This window comes from Protopterus annectens, chromosome 7.part0 (assembly GCF_019279795.1).
Source record: "Protopterus annectens isolate FY-2018-M chromosome 7.part0, PAN1.0, whole genome shotgun sequence".
Taxonomy (NCBI): Eukaryota; Metazoa; Chordata; order Ceratodontiformes; family Protopteridae; genus Protopterus; species Protopterus annectens.
The window spans coordinates 189,385,817-189,407,973 of record NC_056739.1 but is presented as its reverse complement, the minus strand read 5'-3'; the positions used below and the strand labels follow the sequence as shown (position 1 = coordinate 189,407,973).

Below are 22,157 nucleotides of genomic sequence, written 5' to 3'. Positions count from 1 at the left end.
GGTCTTGGATCCAAGCCGGCAGTTTTCAGCAGCAGAGATCCGAGCTCCAAGCTCCTCCCCCTACCCATAATCCCCTGCCAGCCCTCCGTGACCTCAGCTCTAGTTTGCCACGGTTGAAGCCAGCAGCTTGATCCTCGAGTTCCAGGCGTTAGTGAAGATTTGTGAGAAAAATTTGTTCTTTTCTTTACCCTTTCTGTCAAAAAAAGAGTGGTGTGTGTGTGATTAGCTTCCCCTTGTAGTTTTTCTCTTCAGATTTATTTTCAGCTATTTCCCCCCCCCCCCCTCTTCAGAGCGTTAGGGCGTGTGTCTGATTGGGGCCTAGTGTGTGTGTCTTTCCTTACAGTAATGTCTGAGGCCCCAAAGACATTTTTTTCTAAATGTACCAAGTGCGGCCATAAGCTATCCCCAGTGGATGGCCACACTTGGTGCGTGTTGTTCCTTGGGGTTGAACACCTCTCCTCTGGATGCGCTATTTGCGCGGCGTTCAACCCCGGGGCACTTAAGGACTGGAGGTCGAAGTTGATTCTGGTGGGACTTCTGGCCCCGGACTCTGCTCCAACCTCCGGTCCCCCCGTGGCGCCTGCCGCAGCTGTGGCAGTACCCACGATTGCTTCCCTTCCCCTGACCGGGACTCAACCTCCCACGTCGGACCAGGAGGATAGGGAAGCCAGAAAAGAGAAGCATAGGGAGAAGCACCACAAGCGGCGGGCCAAGGCTTCTACATTGGCCCCGCCAGCTAAGCAGGCTTCTCCCTCCAAGACCTCTGAGCCTTCTCCTTCCCGGATCCGGTCACCTTGCTTCTCACCGGGGCCAGAGGAGGCCCGATCTCCCTCGAGGTCATCGAGGCGGCACTCCTGTCCCACTTCGGTGGCCTCCTCTAAGTCTACTAAAAGCCTAACGGACGCTGATTTGGACCGGATGATGAGAAGATTCCTCCAGACCCAACTGCAGATGGGAGTGCTCTTGCCCCCCCCCCCCTCTGGGGGGGCTCGACACCTTTTTTTGTCCCGATCGCTCCTTCTCCAACCTGCTTCCCGGGTTTGGAGTCCTCGGAGCCGAGCGGTGTTGGAGCCGGGGGGGTGTTGACGCCAGTAGTATCGGGTACTTCGGTGCCGACAGCACCCTTGAGTCTGTCATGGTCCCTTTTCGGCGTATCTGAGCCGAGAGCTGAGCTTCGGATCTGAGGGTGTCAGTCTGCCTTCGGCTCCATCCAGGTCGGAGCAGACTGGCCCGTCAGATCTGATAGTGTCGGCGCCGGCCCCGATCCGCTCATCAGATCCAAGGGAGTGTTTGCTCTCGGATCCCAGAGAGAGCAGCTCTCCTTCGGCTTTCGACGTGGTGGAGAGGGCTCTGTTGAGGGATTCCAGGCCCTCGGCCACAGCTCCGCCCCACACTCCCTCTCAGTTGGCTCCGGCTTCCATTACCCGGCCCCAGGGACAGCCTGCTCTAGTGTCCCAGGTAGTTCCCTTTTTGGGACATGAGCCTGGTGAGGCCTCCTCGGACAGCCCCTCCGAGGAAGTCCCTTACAAGCGCAAGTGCAAAAGGAGGCACTTGGACTCCCCTGAGTCCTTAACTGAGGACACAGATTTGGAGGAAGGGGAAGGCTCCCCAAGATCCCCCCCCCCGAAGACGTCTCCTTCGGAGACATCATGGAGATGCTCAGGATAAGGGAAGGGTGGTCCATCCCAAAGCCTACCTCGGACGAATCTGTGTTCCTGGAGGCATTTGAAGCAGGCCCGTCTACCTCTTGGGTGTCCCCTCCAGCCGACCCCCTGGTAGACCTGATCACTACCAGGGCATGGAAGGAGCCGGACACTGTGGAGCCCGTCCCGAAGAGACCTGACAGGATTCTTAGTCCCCCCTCCGACAGAGTGCACTGGAGTAAGGGATCCCCGGTAGATGCCATGTTGGTGGCGGCGGCCACCAAGAGGGAACTGGCCCAAGAAAGTCCCTCGGTCCATCCTCCTAGCAAGGAGTCTCGGGCGATGGACCGCCTTGGGAAGCAAGTCTTCAGTTCAGCTACCTTCTCGCTTAGGTCACTGAACTACATGGCACATGTCATACGGCTCCAGCGAGACCTCATTAAAGAGTACGCTGGGTCGCCCCCGGAGTCCATGTCCGCGGAGCACAAGCAGATGTACTCTGCCCGAATGGCCACTCTTCGGTCGATTTCTAATACCTCTATGCGGCTACTATCCCATGCTATGGAAGGAGCCGCTAGAGCTAGCGGAGCGGGCGTCATCATGAGGTGACAGGCGTGGCTCCGACACTGTGATTTTGCGGAACCCTTTAAGGCATCTTTCGCTAATGCCCCATTCGATGGTTCTGCCCTCTTTGGCAAAACCGTACGCAAAACTTTAGTCCAGAGCGAGAAGAACAGGAAGACGTCTGCCGTCGGAGTCTGCTTCTCTGCTCCCCAGAGGTCTTTCTCCAAGAACCAAAAGGGACGGAAGAAGATGTGGTTCCGGAAGTCGCAACAGTCCCGGGACGCTCCGGACACCCAGTCCTTCCGAGGCAGAGCAGGACAGGGTGGACGCCGCCCTAGGGGCAGAGGGGGTCCGAGAAGTTTTGGGTCCAGAGAATCGTTCTCTGATCGGCCAACACAGCAACCCTGAGGGGTTACCCAACTGCTCCACTCTGGAGGCAGTCGGGGGGGCATTTTTCGAGGCAGCTTGGGAGTCCATCACGACAGATTGCTGGGTGCTTTGTATCATATCCAGAGGTTACCAAATCCTGTTTCTTCATCCCCCTCGCAATCCCAGATTCCTCCCCGATGTCCCCCCCCGATCAGAGGGAGGCCGCAGCTGCGGAAATCCAGCAGCTGCTAGAAAAAAGAGCCATTCAGCACGTCCCCCCCAGACCAGTTCGGATTGGGCTTTTACTCCAGGTTCTTCTTGGTGCCAAAAAAGACGGGGGACTTGAGACCAATCCTCGATCTATCCCTCTTGAATCTGCCAGTAACCAAGGAAAAGTTCCGGATGGTCACACTTCAATCTGTTCTCCCCCTTTTGCAGGAGAACGACTGGATGTGCTCTATAGACCTCAAGGATGCATACTACCACATCTTGATGGACAGACGCTCCAGGAGGTTCCTTCGCTTCCGGCTAGGAGCCAGCCATTACCAATTCAGGGTCCTTCCCTTTGGTCTCACCACAGCCCCTAGGGTGTTTACCAAGGTTTTGTCAGTGAATAGCAGTCCACCTAAGACTCCAAGGAATTCAGGTCTTCCTCTACCTGGACGAATGGCTCCTGACCGCCCCCACAAGGCATCTACGCTGCACGGCCAGGGACTCCTTCCTCTGTCTAGCTCCCCGGCTGGGGATCGCAATCAATGTAGAAAAATCTTCCCTTCTGCCACCACAAATCATAGACTTCATCGGGGCCAGATTGGATACAAACCGGTTCTTAGCCCTCTTGACTTCAGACCGGCTTCAAACTGAGACTCCATGTGCGGTCCATTCTTCAATCTCCAGCTCCCTCAGCAGCGTTGGTCCTGAGGGCCCTAGGGTCGATGGCGACTGCCATCAACCTGCTGCCCATGGCGCATTTGAACATGAGGGTCCTACAGTGGACCCTCCAAGTTCAGTGGTCCTTCCTGCATTACCCTCTAAACCATTCCATTTGCCTCAGCAGTGTTTGCAGGAAGGCCTTTCTGTGGTGGCTCAAATCCCCGGACCTCCTTAAAGGTCGACCCTTTGTTATGCCCCATCCCCTGACCACGGACACCTCTCGCCTTGGATGGAGGGGCATTGTCTAGGCAGGACAGTCCAAGGCACGTGGAACCACACTGAGACCTCACTGCATATCAATGTCCTAGAGGTGAGGGCGGTGCTGTTGGCATTGCAAGCACTCCAGAGCCGCCTCCCCATTGGGACTATTGCAGTCCAGACGGACAACATGTCGGTAGTCTGGTATATCAACAAACAAGGGGGAACCAGGTCCTATCCACTTTGCCGAGAGGCCATGAGAGTGTGGGAATGGGCAATCTCCACTAACCGCTTTCTCATAGCGACGCATATTCCGGGACGGTCCAACATCCTTGCGGACAAACTGAGTCGCACGATTCTATCGCCGTACGAGTGGTCTCTGAATCCCGAAGTAGCGAAACAAATATTCTCCAAATGGGGTCATCCTTGTTGCGATCTCTTCGCTTCTCCCTCAAACACGAAGTGCAACGACTACTTCGCTCTAATTCCCCCACCCGGGGAATCCCCCCGAGACGCTCTGGTTCATGCTTGGCCGCCCAGTCTCCTCTATGCTTACCCTCCTCTTCCTCTAATGCTGAAGTTCTTACAGAAAGCCAGACGGCTGGGGAGCAGAATAATCCTCATTGCCCCATTCTGGCCTCGTCAAGCTTGGTTCCCTTATTTACGGTCTTATCTAGTGAATCCTCCCTGGATTCTGGATCCCATCCCGGATCTGATCTTGTACCCATTAGACCTCCCGACCCCGAATCTGGACGATCTGAAGCTCACGGCTTGGTTGCTCCAGTTCCAATCCTAGCTAGGACTCCCGGTATCTTTTCCCCGGTCAAAGCTATCTTAGTGGCGGCCCACAAGCCATCTACTAGAAGACTGTATCATAGCATGGGCGGAGCAACAAAACTTAGACCCTTTTACGGCTCCGTTGCCTGCGATGTTAGACTTTTTTTCAGGACTTTTTGACCAAGGAGCCAGCTCGTCCACGGTCAGAGTTCAGCTAGCAGCTATTTCGCACTAACACGTGGGGAGTGACCTAGGCCCTTTGATTTCAACCAGATTGTGTAAGGCCTTTTTGAAGGGTACCTTCCTACTAAGACCCCCGGTGAAGGATGTAGTCCCTCCTTGGGATCTAGCGCTTGTGCTCCAGGCTTTGACAGCTCCTCCCTTTGAGCCTGCAACCTCAGTGAATCTCAAACTATTATCCTGGAAAACAGCATTTCTCGTCGCTATCACTTCGGCCAGAAGGTGTCTGAGCTACAAGCCCTTTCCGCCAAGCCGCCATATTTGATCTTTCACAAAGATAGAGTATCCCTCAGGACCAGTCCCTCTTCTCTTCCTAAGATTGCTTCTGAATCAAATATCAATCGAACCATTAATCTACCTGTCTTTTTTCCCAATTACCAAAACAAAGGCGAATACAAGTTGCACTCGTTGGATGTTCATAGACAACTACGTTTCTATTTACACAGAACAGCTGGTCATAGGCAATCAGACCAGCTGTTCATTTCCTTTGCAAAATCTAATTTTGGAAAATCAGTTTCAAGTGTCACACTGTCCAGGTGGATATCACAGTGTATTCTTCTAGCATATGAAAGTTCTGGCTGGCCCACACCCCAGGGAGTCCCACACCCATTCTACTAGGTCAATTTCCACATCTGCTGCAATTTGTTCTAGGGTTTCATTGGATGAAATTTGTTTGGCAGTCACTTGGGCTTCATCTCATACCTTTATAAATCATTGTAAGTTGGACCTGGTCTCCAGAGGGAGAGCATCCTTTGGCTCTGCAGTGCTCTGGGACATCCTTCCATGAGGACCTCCCAAGAATTAGGTAGCTGGGGACTCTGTCCCATAGGTTGATGCCCAAATGAAGTTAACTACTTCAGATTAAGAAGTTATATACTCACCATAATGTTCCATCTGAGTAGGTAAACTTCATTTGGCAGCAACCGTCCCTCCCTCCTCCTCCCTGACCATTGGATGTTTGTTACTATTTGGTCATCTGATTGTATCGAGGTCAGACCATAGGCTGGATATTTGGTGCATATTTGGTGCAGGTCTTGCATTAGGCAAACTCGATCTGAGGTCACGGAGGGTTGGAAGGGGATTATGGGTAGGGGGAGGAGCTTGGAGCTCGGATCTCTGCTGTTGAAAACTGCCGGCTCGGATCCGATATGGATCTGAAGACCCATAGGTTGCTGCCAAATGAAGTTTACCTACTCAGATGGAACGTTATGGTGAGTACATAACTTCTTATTCACTGGAGCTCCCTTCGTTCCTGCCCAACTTGTTGCCACTGTGACCACGGATGCCTCCCAGGTGGGGTGGGGGTTGCATTATCCTGGCAGGACTGTCCACAGCACATGGCAAGAACACGAAGCTCATCTGCATATCAATGTTCTGGAGATGAGGGTGGTGCTTCTGACATTGCAAGCACTTCAGGACCTTCTTCCTACAGGGACGTTTGCGATACAATCGGACAACATGTCGGTTGTGTGGTATATCAACAAACAGGGCAGTACCAGATCTTACCCACTCTGTCGAGAGGCCATGTGAGTTTGAGAGTGGGCGATTTCTTCCCAGCGCTTTGTGGTGGCAATGCACATTCCAGGGACAACCAACGTGATAGCCGACAAGCTAAGCCAGGCAATCTTACTGCCTCACAAGTGGTCTCTGAAAGGGGAAATAGTGGAACAGATTTTCCGGAGTTGGGGACAGCCTTGCTGCGACCTTTTTGCCAGCCCAGTCAATGCCAAGTGCAGCAGCTATTTTTCCCTAATTTCCCCCTCTGGGGGAAACTCCCAGAGATGCTCTGGTCCACGATTGGCCGACGGGACTTCTGTATGCCCTTCCACCATTCCCACTTCTCTCCAATCGGCTGGGAAGCAAGTTGTTCCTCATTGCTGTTTACTGGCCTCATCAGGTCTGGTTCCCCTTCCTCGAGCCTCTTCTGGACGATCCTTGGATTCTGGACCCAGTTCCAGATCTATTGTCCCACATGTCGGGGTCGCTACATCCCACTCTCCACACCCTTAAATTGACAGCATGACTGCTCCAGTTCCATCTCTAATCAGGCTTCATGATGTTTCTTCCTCAGTGTCACATATTCTCTTATCCTCGCATAAACCCTGAACCAGAAGGGTGTATGACAGTAAATGGAAAAGGTTTTCTATTTGGGCACAGAAAATGAACATGGATCCTTACACTGCTATTCCCGTGATTCTGGAATTCCTTTCGGTGCTTTTTCAGCAGGGATCTGCCTTGGCCACCATCAAAGTACAGTTGGCAGCAATCTCTCATTTTTATTTAGGGTCCCCAAATGCCAACCTTATGTTTCATAAGCTATGCAAGACTTTCTTGAGAGGGGTCACTTTATTGAGACCACCATTACAAGAACCTGTGGCTTCTTGGGACTTAAATTTTGTGTTGTCCAAGTTGACATCCCCTCCTTTTGAACCTTCTCTCACTCATCTTCTTTAAAATATTTGTCTTGGAAAACTGTGTTTTTAGTAGCCATTACATCAGCCAGACATGTATCTGAGCTGCAAGCCCCGTCTATTAAGCCACCTTATTTAATCTTTCATAAATACCGGTTATATTTATGTACCAGTCCTTCGTTTGTTCGCAAAGTTTGTTCTAATGCCTCCTTAAATCAGTCCATTGAGCTTCCAGTTTTCTTTCCCAATCATTGTAATGCAGCTGAATATCGTTTCCATCAGCTGGACATTCATAGACAGCTATGGTTTTATTTGCAGCCGACCAAAGAATTTCAGAAGTCTGACCAGTTATTTCTTTTTCTGACTCCAGATTGGGATTACCATTTTCTAAGGTGACATTGTCTAATTGGATTTCTGATTGCATAGCCTTCATCTACAATTCGGAGGGCAGACCTTTACCCCACAGGATCAAGGCTCAATTCTACCAGGTCTCTGTCTACCTCTGCAGCCTTTCAAGCCAGAGTACCACTTGATCATATTTGTGCAGCAGCTATGTGGGCTACCCCTCACACCTTTATTACACATTATAAATTGGATTTGGCATCCAGGGGTAGAGCATCCTTTGGCTCCATGGTGCTCAGGAGTATTTTCCAATGAGCCACCCAAGAATAAGGCACTAGGGACGCTGTCCCATATGTAAAAATGAAGATGAGATTGGACTACCTAACGAAGTTATGTACTCACCATAACGTTCCATGTTGGCAGTCCGTCTCACCCTTCATTTTTACCAACCAGCCCTCCTTCCCCCATCCTGGAAGTTCTGGAGGTAATTTGATTGTCTTGGTTGGTGACCCTTAAGTATTGGTTTGTTGTTTAGGGTTTTTTTCTGTTCCTAGCGAGCAGCAAACAAGATCTGGGGATTGCACTGGTGCACCATGGGATACCTGCTTAGCCACGAGCCAACCAGAAGTCTTCCAGCTTGTAAATCGGCCAAGTCGGAGCCGAGGTTTCGCTCCAAACCCATATGTAAAAATGAAGGGTGAGATGGACTACCAATATGGAACGTTATGGTGAGTACATAACTTTTGTTTTTCATATTTCACTGTTGCAGTCATCACATTTGGGTTATCTGCTTGCAGTAGCCCTCAGTTGGCCCGATTATTTTATTTTTATTTATTTATTTTTATTTTACATTTGTTAACCGGGCTAGTCCAACTGGAAGTATTTCCATTTTCAGTAGAGGCCCGGGGAGAAAAGCTCCACATAGAGATAAACACAGTTACATGATATGCAAAAATTTAGCTGTGGTAAAAAGGAGAAAGGAGGTGGGGATATACAAATATGCAGAAACACATCATAGGATTCAATACTAACATAACATAAAAGGATTCATCATTCTCACACAATAAAATTAAAAAATGACACTTGTTTCACATTATTATATAGGAAGGTTATAGAGGGAGAGTAAGAGAGAAAAGAGAAATATACAAAATGAACAGAAAAGTGAGTAGATTCGAAAGATCTATGCTTTCAGTAAAAAGAAATGCACCTAGAGGAGGAGAAGGATATTAGAGAGTTAGCACTTATAAAGTGATGGAAGTAAGGCTTGTAGAAGAAAAAGGACGAAGGAGAGGGAGAGGGAGGAGTGGAGGGATAGTAGGGGATCTAGTCGGGTTACAGCAGGGACATAACCATTGCTTTTTCAGGTAAGTTCTGAGTTTTTGTCTGAACAGAACAGGAGTTGGAATAGAAGTAAGTTCAGTAGGAAGTTGATTCCAGTGTTTACCAAGGGCATTAGAGAAAGGAGTCACCAGCAAGGTTGTTGGATTTAGTTAAAGTTACTAGTAGTTTACTGTAGGAACAAAGTGAGTTCAGGTTAGAGTAGGGGTCAGAAGTTTGGAAAGTGCAGGAGTGTTATTTGGTTGATAGAAAGCTCTATGGACAAAGGAAAGTTGGGAAAGAAGCAACATATTTTCTAATTCTAGCCAGTGAAGTTGTTGAAGGTTCAGGCAGTGGTGGGTTCTAAATTGATTGCCAGTCACAAATCTAGCAATACTATTATATGTGTTAGCCAATTTTGAGAGATTGTTTTTCTTCAGGTTAGTGTAAATTGGTGAGGCATAGAGAAGAGTTGAAATAAGGTGAGAGTGGGCAAGAGTAGCTTTGGCTACCGGGGTTAAGAATGTTCTAATTCTGTAGAGGGAGCCCAGTTTTCTGTTTACAGTTTTAATGGTATTATTGATGTGACAATCATAGGTAAGGTTGTTGTCAATCATGACTCCTAGCAGTTTGGTAGTGGAGTCAGCTGATATTAGGGTGCCATTAATAGAAGAGATGGAGAAGTCTAAAGTGGGGGACCTAGTAGTAGGTTTAAAGATGAGGAGTTTTGTTTTTTTAGCATTTAAAAGTAGGCAGCGTTTTAAGAACCATGCTTCTACTGTGTGGAATACATTTTGAGTAATAGTTTGTAGCTCTGAAACGTTTTTAGCTGAGCAAATAAGAGTGGAGTCATCGGCATATTGTATGCATGTAGCTTGTGGAATAGCTGCTTGTAGGTCATTTATAAAAGGGAGAAAAGGAGAGGTCCAAGAATAGAGCCTTGTGGGACACCAAGAGAAATTGGAAGGAGAGAGGAGAGTTGGTTATCCCAGAGGACTGCCTGTTTCCTGTTAGTGAGATAGGAAGTAAACCAGAGGATAGCCTTAGGTTCTAAAGCAAGAGATTCTAGGATTTTTATGAGGAGGGTGGTTAACCATGTCAAAGGCTTTGGACAGGTCAATAAAGAGTGCAGAAGAAAGAATGTTATTATTGCGGTTTGTGTTTATGAAGTCAGTAAAGGAAAGAAGAGCAGTGGTAGTACTGTGAAAAGGCCTGAAGCCGTGTTGACAGGGAGTTAGAATGTTATTTTTGGTTAAGTAGTTCATTAGTTGGTAGTGAACACATTTTTCCATGATTTTTGCTAGGGGAGACAGGAGTGCTATAGGCCTGTAATTAGAGTATTCATTGGAGTTACCTCCTTTATGTAGGGGTATAATGTGTGAGATTTTCCAGATGTCAGGTATGGTACCTTCATCAATAGTTCTATTAATAAGGATGGATATGGGATAGGCTATAACCTTAGCTGCTTTTGGAGGTATTCAGATGGAAGTTGGTCGGCCGATGGGGTACATGGTTTAAGTTTTTGGATACATTTTTGGATGAAGGTGGTGGAGATAGGTTGTAGAGTGAAGGTAGGTTGATTAGAAGCTGCTTGAGCAGGGATGCTAGAATTGTCAAAGGAAAGGTGGGAGGCCAGAGAATTGATGGTATTGGTGAAGAAGGAGTTGAAAGCATTTGCAGTTTCATGGGAAGAATTGTTTTCGGATCCAGAGGGAGAGGGGGTGGTAGTTTGACCAGGGTGAAGAAGTCTATTCAAGGTTGACCAGAATCTTTGGGGATTATTATGATTAACTTGTTGGAGGTTACTATAATAGTTTTTTTTGTCTGAAATAATAGCTTTTTTAGTACTATTTCTTAAGTATCTGAAGGTCTGTTGATCAGAGGGAGTTTTACTAGTTCTCCATTTTATCCAGGATTTGTTTCTGAGTAGCATTTTGTGCCTTGTTTCCTTAGATAGCCAGGGGGCGGGTTTAGTTTTGACTCTGATAGTTCTTTTGGTGCATGATTATCTAGGATTGATAGGAATGTGGTGTTAAAATATTGAACTGCTTCTTCTAGAGGAAGAGTTTTTAGAGGTAACCAGTTGCAGGCATTTAGTTCAGTGCTAAATAGGGTGGGGTTAAAGTTTTTATTACTACGAGAGGTTCGGGTGGTAGGGGCATTAGTAGCAATGTTCTTCTTTCTTATGATATAGGTTAAGTTGTGGTCGCTAATGTCATCTGGCAAAGTGCCGGTTTGATATTGTAGCTGTGGTTTATTAACAAGAATCCAATCTAGTATACTTTCTTTGTTGTTAGGTTTATTGATTCTAGTGGAGGTATTTATTGTCTGAGTAAAGCCATGGAGATTAATATGAGAGACTGGGTTATTAGTATTAACTGATGACCAGTCAAGGTTGAAGTCTCCAAGTATTATAGTTTCTTGTGGGAAGGTGGATGATGCCCAGCTAAGGAGATTTTCTATAACTATGGAGTTATTTCCAGGAGGTAGATAAGTACCAATAATATAAACGGCTTTATTTGGGTTGAGTTGCAGCTTTGATATAAGGAGCTCAGTTTTGGTGTTCTCTAGGGGAGCATAGGGTACTAAGGTTATATTTAGTTCAGTCTTAAATATGAGTGCAACTCCCCCTCCTTTGCGAGTGTTACGGTCTTGTCTAATAATGTTATAACCTGGTGGAATGATTTCTGTATCCTTAGTGAGGGGTTTTAACCAGGTTTCCGTTAAACATAGGATGTCAAAAGAGTAATATTCAAGAAGAGAGTGGAGATGGGTGACTTTGTTGTTAACACTTCTGATATTAAGGTGTCCTATGAGTAAGGAATGAGCATTAGAGGTTGGTGAAAGAAGGGAGGAATTTGAGATAATAGGTGTGGCTTCAGAGGAAATAGTAGAGGGACCTGGGTTCGGATGTATATCACCATCTACCAGGGTAGAGGGGTTGTAGTTTAAGTGTGGCTTATAAGTAATCATCATTAAGTATTTTAGTTTCCTTAACATGAGATTATTAGTTTTGAAATGGGATAGTCTGTGATATTTGGCTAGGAGGTAGGAAGAGGTAGAAGTAATGTTTGAATGTGTGAACTTTGGGGTTATTAAATTAGAGGTAGTTTGTTTGGAAGAGGTTTTAAGGTCATAATTATATTTTATTTCATAGAAGGTTAGGAGATAGGGTAGTGTAAGTACTAGGGTAAAAATGAACAAGGGAAGTAGCTTGGCTGGGTTTTGTTTTATTATAAGGGCCAAGGATGGTGTTTTTTTGGTTTTAAAAGACATGGTGAGGAGTGGAGAAAGGAACTGTCAGAGTAAAGGTTGGGCTACGACTAAGTGTAAGTTAGAGAAACTAGATGGGAAGAGCCACTGTATTAGCCTAGGAGTAGGATGGAGGGGGAGATGGGAAGGAAAAGGAATGGTAGTAATTAGTGGGAGGAGTTTTACAAATGAGGTCACTGTTATGGATAGGTGGGATTGCTTAGGGGGAGTGGTAAGTGAGGTATAAGGGTGAGGGTGCGTGGGGTGGGTGGGATAAGGGGGTAGGGAGGGGAGCGAAGCGGGGCAGAAACAAGCAGTTTCAGGTGAAAACAATCAGTGAAGAGCAGATCATACAGGTGAGTTAACCAAGGGATATGTGAAGGTTAGAAGGAAAAGTTAGGAGTGAGCAGATGCTAGAAATAGTAGGGAAAGTAGATAAAGGTGAAGGGGTGAAAGGGACTACCAGAGGGTAAGATAGAGAGACATTACTGGGGAGGAATTCCTTCTAAAGGGGAATATCTAAAGAGAGGGCGCCACCTAGAGGCAACAGCAGCTGTCCCTTCTTCCATTACGTCAGGGGTATAAAATATGCAGCCAACGCCATTACATCAGTCTTTCTTGCCGTGCGGAACCAGAAGCAGTTAGCAAGTGCTGGTCGGCCGACTCCTGAAATTTTCATTTTCGAGTTTCAGAAGTAAAGTCTTCAACTATAAAAGGTAAGTACCCTGTTGGGGAAACTTTTTCTTGCTCTTTCAAGGGCGACCTTAGCGCTCCTGATGTGTCAGTAAAAGTAAATAATTGCATTACTTGTGGAAAGCAAATACCTCATAACTACTAGACATTGTTGATGATGCCTTTTTGGAATCTAGCTTGGCCCCTTTACTCTTTACCTCCTACTCCCAGAAAACCTGATGGATATTGCAGGGTCCCTGACTCTCACAAGTTCCTTTTTAAAGGAAGCTCATACTTTAATTATCCAGAAATGTCGTCGGTTAGCAATCCGACTACCGGAATACCTAAAAAACACAAAGAAAAAGACAGGCCGTCGAAGTCCAAAACTGACAACGATGCTTCTCCTAAGCCAGTCGCCAGTTCGCTGCTACTCAGTGAGTTGCTTTTGCAGCCCCTAGTACCCGCTACTTCTGATTCGCAGGCCTCTACTGAGACCCATTCGGAGTCCGGTATACCTCAGCAAATATGGAACCCGTGGATGTCTCTACCTTAGATGGGTCCAGAGCCGCTGTGCAGTCACCGGCTTCTGAGGGTGTTTTCAGGCCTACAGATTTGTATATTAGACCAACGCCATCTTCAAAACTAAGGCCAAAATCTAAATCTATGTCTAAAAAACCGACGCCTGGGCCACATGTGCAGGCCCCTATGCCTAAAAAACAAATGATCAAAATGGCTGAAGATTTAATTACTCTGATCAAGGGTAGCCAACCCCCCCCCCCCTTCTAATAGGCCTAGGGAAGACATTGCTTATGAATCTTCTGAACAGGATTCTATTTCTTCTGATTCTTCTAATGAACAGGATTTGTCTATACCTACTTATGAGGACTCTGATGCAGAAGATTCCATCCCTTCTGCTTCTCCCCATGAGGATTTTTCTTTTGGGGAAACTTTACATTCCTTACGGGAACATTTCCACTGGGAAAGTCAGGATTTCTTTAAATCTAGAGAGAGACTTGGGGATTTTCTTCTTCCTCAACATAGGGCTTTGGCTATACCTCCTGTCCTAGACATTGCTGATGATGTTTTTACAAAATCTAGTATGGCTCCTGATTCTCTGCCTCCGGCTCCTTGTAAGCCAGACAGATACTACAGGGTTCCTGACTCCCACAAATTCCTTTTCAAAAATCCTATTGCAGATCCTGAAACCATTTCTCAGGGTGCCAAGGACATTAAGGCCTCTACTGCTAAAAATCCTACCCCTTCTGATAGAGATTCCAGGGTGCTGGATAGATGGGGTAAGAAGGTTTACACTTCTGCAACCTTGGCAATCAGGGCTTTAAACTGTCAGTTTCATATGCTTAAATACCAGCAGCATATCATGGGACTGCTTAAACAGAAAATGATGTTAATTTCTGACTGTGTGGAAAATAAAGATTTACAGGATTTATTGTATTCAGCTGAACAAGTTGGAAAACATACTTTGCAATGTGGTTTTGATTCTTTGGAGGCCTCTTGCAGGGCTGCTGTAATTGGCTCTGTGCTAAGAAGGCATGCTTGACTCAGAGAGCAAACTCTGCCTGATCATGTTAAAGCAAAATTGTTGGATGATCCTTTACAACAGGACCATCTGGTAATAAGGCTGAAGAAATTTAAAAAAAGATGGAAGATAAAGCTAAATCTATGCAAACTGTGAAAGATTTCTTACAAGTGCAACCTCCAAGATTTAGTAGGCATTGGCCTACTAAGAACTGGTCCTTTACAGTTCCTTCCAGAGCCACTCAAGTCAAACCCAGACATTCAAAAAACTTCAGGTTTCAGTCTCAAGGGACTTTTAGAACAAAACAATGGGGTGCCTCCTCCTCCAAATCTGGAAACAACAAGGCACCTCCTATGGTAAGCACTCTCAATGACTTCCCTCTACACTTACCAAGCACTTAACTTTCAGCCGCCCCTTTGGGGGGAAAACTGGCACTTCATGTAAGAAACTGGCAACTTATAACCCAGGACAAATGGGTTTTAAATATAGTATCCCAGGGATACAGATTTCATTTCCACACGTTACCAATCCCAAACGGATGGCCAGACCTGCCCCCAAATCAGTGGGCAGAGGCCCAGAAACAAGTACTGTCTCTCATGAACATGGGCGTTATTCAGCCAGTCCCAGAAGAGGAAAAGGGACAAGGTTTCTATTCAAGACTTTTCCTGGTACCCAGAAAAGACAAATCATGGTGTCCAATTCTGGACTTCTACTCTAAACACATTTCTGGACATTCCAAAATTCAAGATGCTGACTCTTCAACAGTTACTTCCTATGCTAGGCAAAGATGCCTGGTTGGTAACTCTAGACTTAAGAGGCTTACCTGTATATCACAGTCAAGGAATCTTGCAGAAGATACCTCCACTTCAAAGCAGGCTATTTGCATTACCAGTTCTATGCACTGCCCTTTGGCTTATCTACTGCGCCCAGGATCTTCACAAAGTTCCTGGCTCAGTAATTGCATTTTGCAGGAAAAGAAATATTCAGATATATCCATTATCTGTACGATTGTCTAATTCAGGCAGAAAACACGGACATTCTTGAAAAACATCTGGCATTTGTAAAAAAAAAAAAAAAAAAAAAAGTAATAATAATAATTCTAACTTGTCTAGGATACACCAAAAACAAAAAGAAATTACAACTGGTACCCTCTCAAAAAATTACATTCCTGGGTGCAAGCTTGAATACATCTGCCCAGATGGCTTACCTTACGCCAGAAAAGCAAATTCATTTGGTGACTTACTTCAAACAGGTAGCCACAAAAACCCTGCTATCTGCAAGACAAATTCTGCAAGCCTTGGGGTTTATGGCCTCCTGCATTCTTCTAATTCCATATGCAAGACTGCATATGAGGAAGCTTCAGTGGTATTTAGTTTATGGAGTCAACATTGTCACAGCCTGGAAACAGTGATTCCTACCATACCTTGCCTGCAACTAGAGTTCCTATGGTGGGCAGAGGCCTGCAACCAAAACAAGGGACTGCCATTCACTCCACCCCCTGCCGCCCAAACCCTAACTACAGACGCACCAGACTATGCTTGGGGGGCTCATCTGGTAGGGAAGTGCATTCAGGGCAAATGGAGCCCAAATCAAATGCACCTTCATATCAGTCAAAAAGAGATGCTAGCTGTACAGAATGCACTGACAGCCTTTAAGGACTACCTTCATCCAGGACAATTAATGATAGACAGACAACACCACAGTTATGTGGTACATAAACAAGCAGGGAGGTACATACTCCTACCCTCTTTGTAGACTAGCCATGGCATTGTGGAACACTGCCTTGACCTATCAAATTCAACTACAAGCTCAGTTCCTGCCAGGAAAGCTGAATACTCTGGCAGACGGACTAAGCAGAAATCTCATGGACCCACATGAATGGAAACTGGAACCACGAATTTTCAACATGTTGGCATGCAAATGGGGGAGTCCAGACATAGTTTTGGGGTGAGGCAAAGAGATCTATCAGTTGGACAAGTTTTGCACAAGAACTCATTACAAAAAAAGCCTGGAAAGTGGATGCTCTATCATTCAGCTGGAAAAACCTATCGGTTTATGCCTTTCCCCCTCTGTTTCTGCTCTCCAAAGTTCTACTAAAAGTCAAACAGGACAAGCCAAAAATGATTTTGATTGCTCCAGACTGGCCCCGCCAACACTGCTACCCACTCCTGCGCAATGTCACACCTTCCACCGTGGCACCTGCCTCAGACACCTTACTTACTGTCTCAGCAGAACAACCAAATTCTGCACACTCTGCTCCAAAGTTTTGAATCTTGCAGCGTGGCTAATCACCTAAATTCACCCTTGGCATCCCTCAGCAAACCTGTGATGGATGTCATTTTGAAGGCAAGAAGGCCTAGTACTAGAAAATCTTATGCTGACAAATGGAAAAGATTTTGTGCCTGGAATCAATCACAAGGGATAAGCACAACAGTGCCCAATATTCTTCAGATTTTACAATATTTAACTGAGATGCTTCACAAGGGCCTGTCCTTTTCTTCCATAAAAATCTATGCCTCTGCCATTTCAGTTCATTACAACACAGAACTTCCCGTCTTCTCTCATCCTCTGCTAAAGCAGTATCTCAGAGGGGCCAGAAACTTAAGACCATCCAGGAGAGCTCCAACCCCTGCCTGGGACCTCAATTTTGTATTGGAAAAACTCACTCTCCCTCCTTTCGAGCCAGCTGCTACTGCAGACCTAAAATTTCTCTCCTGGAAAACAGCTTTCGTTTTAGCAGTCACTTCAGCTAGAAGGATTTCCGAATTACAGGCTCTTATGGCAGTGGAGCCTTTCATTATTTTTCATGCGGACAGGGGGTGTCTCAGGACCAATCCATCCTTCATGCCTAAGGTGGTATCCAGTGTGGCTGTTAATCAGACCATTTATTTGCCAACTTTCTTTCCCAATCCACAGAACAAGGGGGAACGGATTCTGCATTCATTGGATGTACGCAGACAACTTAGATTTTACTTAAACAGGACAAAATTTCGATCTTAACAACTACTGGTGGCATTTGCTGCAGGGGCAGAGGGAAAGGCTATTTCTAAGCAGACCATTTCCACATGGATAAGCCATTGTATTCGTTTCTGCTATATGCACCATGGTAAAACTATACCCCAGAGGATCAGATCTCATTCCACCAGGGCTGCATCTACTTCTACAACCTTTCTCAGAGGTTTCCTACCAGAGACATTCTAGAAGCTGCTACCTGGAGCTCAGTTCATATGTTCACCAAACATTACCATTTACCTTTCCTCTCTAAATCCTGAGATGGCTTTGCCTCTGCTGTCCTGCAGGGCCTTATAGCTGGTCCTAATGCTGTATAAATCCATCCTCCCAGCCATAGCTTTGGGAATCTATCCAAATATAATAACTGCAACAGTGAAACACGAAGAACATAGTACAGTTGTGTACACTTACCATAAATGTAGATGTGTCGAGTGTATTCACTGTTGCAGTCCTGGTTACCCTCCCCCCAACCCCGTTTTTTAATCTTACTATACCTCTTCTTTCCTTCACTATGCTTAAAAGCCTTTTTGGTGTATTTGCTTTTGTTTGGGGGTATATTTTTGTGCTTTTAATTACTTAAATGTCGGCTCCCTATTTGGGGGGCACCTGACATCTTGGGCAAGAAAAACTGATTTAATGGCGTCGGCTGCATGTTTTATTCCCCTGACGACCTGATGTCATGGAAGAAGGGACAGCAACCAATGTAGGACCCAAGACTTTGTTAATCAGGCCGACTGAGGGCATCCTGCCTGCAGATTACCCAAATGTAGTGACTGCAACAGTGAATACACTCGAACATCTACATTTATGGTAAGTGTACACAACTGTACTTTTCCTTCCGTATGACCTCTCAAATTATTCACAGACTATACCTCAGTGATGTGGTTTCTAAACAAACAGGGAGGGACAAGATCATATCTCCTTAGCAGGTTGGCTTTTCAGGTTTGGAATTTTGCTGTCCAATATCAAGTGACTCTTCAGGCAGTATACATCCCTTCAGGTCAGAACATAGCAGCATACAGTCTGAGCAGGTCCTTGACTCAACCCCACGAATGGATGCTTCACAGGGATGTGTTTCTGGACATTGTCTACTAGTGGGGTACTCATTAAGTAGATCTCTTTGCCTCCCCTCTGAGCAGAACTTCCTCGGTTTTGTGCCAGAGACCCAAGTCCTCTTGTGTGGAAGGTGGATGCTCTATCCTTTTCTTGGAGGGGGATATTTCTTTATGTATTTCCTCCCCTTCCTCTCATTCCAAAAGTCCTTTGCAGAATTCCACAGGATACTCCCAAAATCTTGTTGGTGACTCCCTTTTGGCTGTGACAGCATTGATTCCCTCTTGTATTGCAGCTGGCCAAGGCAATCGGAAACCCACTACTAAGAAATTTTACTTATCTAAATGGAAGAGGTTTTCTGTTTGCTGTCTCTGTCATAACCTGGACCCTCTTACTGTGGATGTTTTTTTGGTTCTGTCTCATTTATGAGTTGCTCAATACTGGTTTGACGACTTCTTCTTTTAAGGCCCATTTATCAGCTGTCTCTGCTTTTCTGCCTTTAACTCCACCTTTAGCCTCTAGATTTGAGGCTAAACATTTCCTTAAAGGTTTCCTTCAAATTAGACCTCCCAGGAAACCTTTTCCTCCTCCCTGAGATCTTAACTTTGTTTTGGAAAAGTTGACTTGGGCTCCTTTTGAGCCTGCTGATTCAACTTATTTGAAACATTGTTCTTGGAAGACAGTTCTTTTATTAACAATCACTTCTGTTAGACAGGTGTCTGATTTGCAGCAGGCCCTTATGGCCTGTCCCCCTTTTTGGTTTTTCATAAGGACAGGGTGTCCTTGAGAAGTAATCCTCCTTTTTTTGCCTAATGTAGTTAATAAGTTGTCACTTAATCAGTCTAATTAGTTTGCCTACCTTTTTCCCCTCTCCTCAATCTGCCGGTGGGAGTGCTACGTACTTGGGATGTGCATAGACAGCTCAGATTTTATTTGGATAAAGACTATTAGGAAATCTGATCAGTTTGTTTCCTTTCTTCCTAGAGCCCTAAGGTTAGTAGTATACAAACAAGCTTCTTCTCGGATTTCAAAGGCTATTTCCTTTTGTTGTACCTTTCATGGTAGGAGCCTTCTATCTTCTGATAAGCTCATTCTACTAGAGCTGTGGCTTCTTCTGGAGCTTTTTTCAAAGGATTGGATACTACTACTAATTTAAAAGAAGCTACCTGTACTTATGTGCTTACCATTAGCAAGCACTACAAGTTGGATGGCATCTCTAGAACTGGAGCTGGTTTTGCTAGGGCCATTCCCCATGGTTTTCATAGAGGGTTCTACGACTCTCCTCCTCCCAGATTTCCTCTTTAGCTTTGACACTGTCCCATATGTAAGGAATACTGCAGCAGTGAATGTAAGGACATACAATGGATATAAAATTTGCATACACCCTTTTTAAAATGCCAGGTTTTTGTGATATAAAATAGACCACAAAAAAAAATTTCAAAACTTTTCCCACCTGTAATGTGACCTATAACCTGTACAGTTCAATTAAAAAACAAACAAATCTGTTAGGGGAAAAAATATAAATAAAAAACGTACAATAAGCTGGTTGCATAAGTGTGCACATTGTTAAACTAATACTTTGTTGAAGCACCTTTTGATTTAATTACATCATTCAGTCTTCGTGGATACACACCTGCCATCAATTAAAGAAACTCTGATTAACCCCAAATAAAGTTCAGCTGTTCTAGTAGGATTTTCCTGACATTTACTCAGTTACTTGCTACAGCATAAGCCATGGTTTGCAGAGAGCTTACAAAGCATCAGAGGGGGATCTCGTCGTTGAAAGGCATCAGTCAGGAGAAGGGTACAAAAATATTTCCACAGCATTGGATATACCATGGAGCAAAGTGAAGACAGTCATCAAAAAGTGGAGAAAATGTGGGACAGCAATAACGTTGCAAAGAACTGGACATCCCTCCAAAATTGATGAAAAGACTAGATGAAAACTGGTCAGGGAGGCTGCCAAGAGACCTCCAGCAACACTGAAGGAACTCCAGGAATTTCTGGCAAGTACTGGTTGTGTACTACATGTGACAACAATCTCCCGTATTCTCCATATGTCTTGACTATGGAGTTAGGGTTGCAAGGCGGAAGCCTTTTCTTAGACATAAAAACATCCAGACCCGTCTAAAATTTGCAAAATAATACAGTCTCCCAAAAGTATGTGGAAAAATGTGTTATGTTCTAAGACCATGGTTGCACTTTTTGGCCACAATTCCAAAAGGTACGTGTGGCTTAAAAACAACACTTTGCATCACCAAAAGAACACCATCCCCACGGTGAAGCATGGTGGTGGCAGTGTCGTGCTTTGAGGTTGCTTTTCTTCACCTGGAACTGGGGCTTTAGTCAAGGTGGAGGGAGTTATGAACAGTTCCAAATACCAGTCACTTGGCCCAAAACCTTCAGGCGTCTGCTAGAAAGCTGAAGATGAAGAGGAATTTCACCTTTCAACACGACAATATCCCCAAGCATGTATCCAAATCAGCAAAAGAATGGCTTCACCAGAAGAAAATTCAAGTTTTGGAATGACCCAGCTAGAGCCCAGACCTAAATGCAATAGAAAATCTGTGGGTTGACCTGAAGAGGACTGTGCACAAGAGATGCCCTCGCAATCTGACAGATTTTGAGCGCTTTTGCAAGGAAGAGTGGGCAAATATTGCTAAGAAAAGATGTGCCGTCCTGCTAGATTCCTACTCAAGAAGACTGAATCCTGTAATTAAATCAAAAGGTGCTTCAACAAAGTATTAGTTTAAGGGTGTGCACACTTATGCAACCAGCTTTATTGTATGTTTTTTTTATCTTTTATATTTTCCCCTCAACAGATTTGTTTGTGTTTCAATTGAATTGTATAGGTTATAGGTCACATTAAAGGTGGGAAAAGTTTTGAAATGATTTATTGTGGTCTGATTTTTTTATATCACAAAAACCTGGCATTTTAACAGGGGTGTGTACACTTTTTATATCCACTGTAGTACAGTTGTATAAAATCTTACAATAGAAGATTTCCTTGCCTTCACTATTACAGTATTCAATCTCTCCCTCCTTCCTTCAATCATTTTTCTTCCTGGATGTTCAGGTTACCTCCGTGAGTTCCTTAGGCTGGTGTTCTACTGGGTAATCAGTACTGAAGGTGGTATGTCTGAACGTCGTTTTTATGGCCCACACAATGGAGGGACCGTATGTGTGATGCCTGGTGTACTGTAAAGCTTTTATACGCTTTGCTATACTGGCCAATTTTGGGCTTTCACGGCAGGGAAAACCCATACGTAACACTACTGCAACAGTGAAGGCAAGGACATCTACTGTTATGGTAAGATTTTACACAACTATATTTTCTTTGAATGTTGCTCAGCTTTTGCTTTAGTCCTGTTTCTGGGTTTGAAGATTTGCATTGGGTTTCTTTTTTCTTTTTTTTTTTTTTTTTTTTTTTAAATAAAACTTGTGATTACTGTATGATTTCTTACTATTTAACAGTCTTCTTTCTTCCTTAAACTTCATTTGTTGAAGTCTCTACTTGGAGACCTGACTTTTTATTTGTGTTTTCTGATAGCTACCCTTAGGTCGTCAGTGTGTTGAGCATTATCGACTACTGAACCGCTTGTGTGTGTTTTCCCATGATGAAATGATCTGCAAGATGGCTTGTAAAGCAGATAGTTTGGATGTTGTCTTGGCCTCTGCTGTACAGAAAGAGATGGCTATAATGATAGATGAAGAAAAAGCTTTGCGGGAGAGAGTACGCAAGTTGGTAAGTCTGTTTCCAAGTATTTTGCAGTGTTTTTTTTTTTTTTTTCCTTTCTCTGAAGTGTTCATGGCTTGAGCTATTTACACTGCTTTTTT

At 45.0% G+C, this 22,157-nt stretch overlaps 1 protein-coding gene across 1 annotated transcript in view; it reads left to right on the top strand.

Moving 5' to 3' along the window:
• Window positions 1–22,157, top strand: part of KDM5B (lysine demethylase 5B) — a 2,307,736-nt gene that overhangs the window by 1,502,034 nt on the left and 783,545 nt on the right. Inside the window, exon 13 of the mRNA XM_044076151.1 lies at window positions 21,871–22,065. Within this exon, the coding sequence (XP_043932086.1) occupies window positions 21,871–22,065 (195 nt within the window). The remainder of the gene's footprint in view (window positions 1–21,870; window positions 22,066–22,157) is intronic.